The 4,594-nt window shown below is 36.2% G+C and overlaps 2 protein-coding genes across 9 annotated transcripts in view; one reads left to right on the top strand and one right to left on the bottom strand.

Annotated features, from left to right (window-relative positions):
* LOC107642722 overlaps positions 1 to 2,688 on the top strand; it is a 5,583-nt gene extending 2,895 nt beyond the window's left edge. For 2 of the 8 annotated variants that reach the window (XR_001620687.2, XM_016346179.2), the window contains exons 4-5: positions 34 to 174; positions 479 to 1,055. Coding sequence is in view for 2 of the 8 variants with exons in the window: in XM_016346179.2 (XP_016201665.1) it covers positions 34 to 174; positions 479 to 623 (286 nt within the window). In the remaining 6 variants the exon portion in view is untranslated. Of the gene's footprint in view, positions 1 to 25; positions 213 to 408; positions 1,104 to 2,553 lie in introns of those variants that run through there. The other 6 variants (XR_002362330.1, XR_002362331.1, XR_002362332.1 and 3 more) reach the window with 6 other exon arrangements.
* LOC107642723 lies at positions 1,184 to 3,913 on the bottom strand. Its single transcript, XM_016346183.2, has 7 exons — positions 3,259 to 3,913; positions 2,986 to 3,138; positions 2,728 to 2,805; positions 2,402 to 2,497; positions 1,908 to 1,943; positions 1,619 to 1,800; positions 1,184 to 1,528 (listed from the first exon to the last, which is right to left on the bottom strand). The coding sequence occupies exons 1-7, from the start codon at positions 3,493 to 3,495 to the stop codon at positions 1,363 to 1,365; spliced, it is 948 nt and encodes a 315-aa protein (XP_016201669.1). The 5' UTR covers positions 3,496 to 3,913; the 3' UTR covers positions 1,184 to 1,362.

Below are 4,594 nucleotides of genomic sequence, written 5' to 3'. Positions count from 1 at the left end.
GTTTTTACTAATTTTAAGTCTTCAGTTATACAGGTTTTGGCTATTTGAACCTCGCTCTGGCTTCCATGACATAGGGGGTTGGTATGTTGAAACATATGGTAAAGATAAGAAGGGTCATACAATACCATCACAAAGGTTGTGGGATGGCTTGGACAATGGCGAGCAAGCTGACAGGTAAGTTAACTGATATTTCTTGTCTTTTAACTTTTGGGAGAATTATTTAACTGTATCAATTGTACTGCTTTAAAAAATGTGTGGTGTTGATTACGGAATGGCTATTAATGATATACAAATAGTAGTACTATCTTGGGGGAATCGTTTGTTATTTTCCTGGGAGTCAAATATGCCAGTTGATGGAAATCAAGTATCTCGTCTCATCTTTGTTAACCACACTTTTTGAGTTTTCAGAATTGTGTCCTAACCAAGTACTTGCCAATGGAGTGTATTGATTGTTGATTATGCAATATGCAATATGCAGAAGACTTCATCCAGCTATGTATTTGTTTGCTCTTGCATATCGGACACTCGATATTGAATATGCCAAAGCAAACAAGAAGACCTTCAGGCATGTTGTTGGAGCACAAATGTTCAAAATTCTTCATTGGTGTAGGAAACTTGTTTAATATGGTATATTGGGCCTATCGCACAATCAACCATTTTATTATACTCTATTGATACACCAATTTGGGACAAAGCAACAGAGCTTCACTGATCTCTAGTTCGTGAAATCATTGGATCAAGGACTGCTTGATGGGTGCTCTTTCAATATTTGAGGAATTCATATCATGCTTGAGCTATTTTGCTTGACATTGAACGTGAAAAACATGTCATCTGTTTTTCCTTTTCCTCAAAAATGAGCTGCAATCGGAATCTTTGCAAATGAATATCATTCAATGTTTCTAGTTGGTTAGATCAGTATAATGGAAGCAAATAGTTTTGCTTTGCAATGAATTTGTCCCCTGCACTGGAATCAATTGTCATTAGAGCAGCACTCTCCTCAGATCGACTTAGCTACCATAACTCACGGCATATCAAGAACAATCTTCTCATGCTTGCAGAATTGTCCAAGCGGGGCTTGTACTTGTGTATCTGTATATTTTCAAGTATGTTTTCTGGTTCACATTTTTTATTCTTAAATTAATATTCATTATATGCAATTAGAAATATGACCTGTAATTTCATATGATCACATTATACCTCGGTATGATTTAATATTTCTTCAATATATTTCTGGGTTTGTTTGCTCTCATCGCTTTGAACATCTTTTCAAATGGTTTCTTACTAAATAGCATAAAACTTTGGCCAAAGAGTCACTACAAACGGTACTCTAACTAAATGAATTTAGTTACACATTCATCTTTCTTAATCCTTGAGCAGATCCTCCCATTTGCAATACTGGCCTCCTGCTAATGCTCGGTAATATCTATCCCTGCAATAGACTGGTCTTCCATCAGCAGCCTCTGCAGCAGCTGCTGCGAGATCATCATCAGCCATCACCTCTACAGGCAATTTAAGCAACTCCTCCTTTCTACAACATACATTATAATATTGCAATGAGACAAGGGGGGAAAAATTGAAGATAATGCATATGTTTCTCTGTTTCTGTGTCTTTCCTTACCTTAAGTTATACTTTGTGTTAACTTTGGGAGCTTGTGCGTTTGATTTCTTTCCTACCGTGGTAAAGGTAGTTTGGAAAAAGTCCTGCACTGGTGTAGCAAAGATAAATAGCATAACTCCAGTAACAAGTAATGCTCCTGTTCCAACTAGAGTTTGCTTGAGCAGTTGAACAACTGGTTTAACCTGAAAACATCGATTATATGTGAATCATGCTGCAAGAAATCAATATAATGTTTTCTAGCTTGCATCCAAGATTTTCCTGCATAATTAATTGATGTAGTGTTTAGTACCTTGTAAGAGCCCAACAATCTATCACGAGCTAGGATCTGCAAATAAAGCTAACTTTTCAGTTATAAGTGCCTGAAATGAGAGAAATGAAGCATGTCACAGCTTCCATATCCTTTATATTCTTTTACTTTGAACATACTGCTTGAGTGTATCTTAGGTAACAAAGTTCCAAATTGCAATCCACCTCTAAAATTGGCTTCCTTGTATTCATTTAAAGCTACTTTTTTGGTCGCGTATATTGTATTGAATATGGTTTGGATTCCTTTGAACTACTCTTCTCACTACCAGGCAAAGGAAGCTTGCATAAAAGAGGAGATTTTTGGATGGATATGATGTATATAACATCTCAAAATAAATTTATACATCGCGAGTTTTACTCATGGCGCATGCATTTTATTTTGGGTTCCATTACTGTATTATGAGTGTACGTTAAGTGTTAGGTTTATGTTGGATTAGCATTTATGCAAGCATTCTTCACATAAAAATAGAGGCAAACCTCAGGTGGCTTGGCCCACATCTGTCCATCATACCATCCACTTTCTTCATACGGAATGACCGCAGATAGAAGTCTATCTCCAACATAACTCCATCCCTGCATTGTAATTCAAATTATTTGACTGCAGCAGTGATTTAAGTTTGAATGTGCAGAAATGGCTCAGGAACTTAATCATTGGCATGGTAGTTTAAAACTTGTTCTATTGCATCTGAGGCAAACAACATAAAGGTCATGCATGACTACAAGAGGGAGCTCCAACCAAGCTAAACTTTGAATCCATTGTGTCTTACAATTAACAGAAAGAAGAATTCGACGTTCAAACGCACCAGGTAAATCCTCAAGACAATCAAAGATACAATGAAAAGTGATCCTGTTCCAGCAGCAAGTATGAATCTTAGAGGCTCCTGCAAGGTAGTGACACATTAACACCGGCTGAAGGAAATTTTATATAAGAAAAATATTTTTGTGCTAGTGTGCAGCTGACAGTCACATGTACTCTTGTGAGAATGTATCAACATTTCTGTTGACTACTTTGATTACTAAATGTCCCAAAACTTATGCACACATAAATTTGACTTCCTTACTCTTGAAGGATTAAAGCTTGCAGCTGCAACTGGCACTCCAAGAACTGTGAATACTACCAACCAGAGGCCTCCAAGGCGAAGAAAGAAGGATCCTGGACCCAGTTCACCCCATGAATACAGGATTCCATCCTTCAGAGAAGAGTACTCATTCACCTATTATTTAATAGGTTCAGCAATGATATTAACCTTACACTCTGGAATATCATGTTGAGTTCTGAGTAATACCCAAAGAAAACATTTATTCCCATAATATCACAAGTGTCTTAAACGTACCGGTCTCTGCTCAAAAGGGACCTCAATTTCCAAGCCAGGATCCCAGCTACGTCCAGAAGAGCCACTTGCTTCCCCATCCATCTCATCCTTTATGGCCTTGACCTTGATGGAAACCCGACGAGAAAAGCTTGAAATTTTGTGATTATGAATAATCAACGAGCCATAGCTGCTTCCTGGTCTGACTTGTCTTGCATTTGGAATTGGAAGTTGAGAGCAGTGAAGATTTAGTCTAAGCATCTATTTACTTGTTGAATTCAAGCTATGAAAGAATAGTGAGATGGTACCATAGCTGATAGCTCGTTGATTAATAGCATGGTTTTTGTACGAGGGACCACATGTTATTTACGTGGAGGAGGGCTGCAAGTTTTGTGAATTTTCCAGATTTTCATAGGGTCCTTTCCCGGTTCGCTATGTGGACAGGATTATTGTCCACGTGGTGTTCTATGAGCCGTTCATCTGATGTGGTGAAGGTCTTTAGCGCTCAGATTATCCGAAACTAAATTTATATGCACTTTTGTATTTTAACTATTTTTGTGGTTTGGCAAAGGCGAAGGGAACTGTGTGCCTTAGCCATGTGTTGGGCGTTCCTTTGCACGCAAATTGGAACGCAGTTCCTGTTACCTGCACGCAGAGGGAACAAGCCTTGGTTATAACTTATAAAGTACTGTTAAGCCCTATGAAGCACGGACACTTCGCTGAGTTATCGTGTCCACGTGTCAAACACATTTCGGACACGACACTCACCGACACTCGTTCGACACGCGTGTCTGCTGTGTCCAATCATGTCTTAATAAAAAATAAAAAATTCTTCTTCGAACACGCCTGAACACACCTAAATACCATCACGTGTCCGCGTGTCCAGTCTTATTCTTAACATATATTCTTAAAATAAATTTAGATATAGTATATATTATTATTTATTAAAACAAAAAATATTTTAAATACTTGATATAATTAAAATAAGACATTAAAAATAATTAAAAATTTTATTTTATATTTTAATATTTTCAAATCATTCAAACATTGTTTTGTTCATATATTTTTTAAGGATTTTTTGTATGGCATTCTAAATCGGGACTAAAATTTGTGTATATGAATAATTTTAATATGAAATACAAAATTATTTGATCATTTTAGTGTTTTATACGATTGTGATTGTAGCACAAAACGTTGACGTTTTGTAATAAAAAAAATTAATTATGAAAGAACAAAACTTCAATGACATTTTATAAATCACCATAGCAATTACACATAGTTTAGTTTATCATGGAGAATTTTACATCTAACAATACAATATAAAAAAAATTTCCAAATTGGTAATTAAATTATATATATA

The sequence above is a fragment of the Arachis ipaensis genome, chromosome B05 (assembly GCF_000816755.2).
Source record: "Arachis ipaensis cultivar K30076 chromosome B05, Araip1.1, whole genome shotgun sequence".
NCBI classification, from domain to species: domain Eukaryota; kingdom Viridiplantae; phylum Streptophyta; class Magnoliopsida; order Fabales; family Fabaceae; genus Arachis; species Arachis ipaensis.
Note: the sequence above shows the minus strand (reverse complement) of the source record. Positions and strands in the feature narration are given on the sequence as shown.

Excerpts from the sequence above, each read along its gene's own strand:
- LOC107642723 (XM_016346183.2), bottom strand. The coding sequence starts at position 3,495 with ATGCTTAGACTAAATCTTCACTGCTCTCAACTTCCAATTCCAAATGCA. Across the intron at positions 1,944-2,401 it reads TGTGGGCCAAGCCACCTGAG|ATCCTAGCTCGTGATAGATT; the intron begins GTTTGCCTCTAT and ends CTTTATTTGCAG. Across the intron at positions 1,529-1,618 it reads AACACAAAGTATAACTTAAG|AAAGGAGGAGTTGCTTAAAT; the intron begins GTAAGGAAAGAC and ends TGTATGTTGTAG.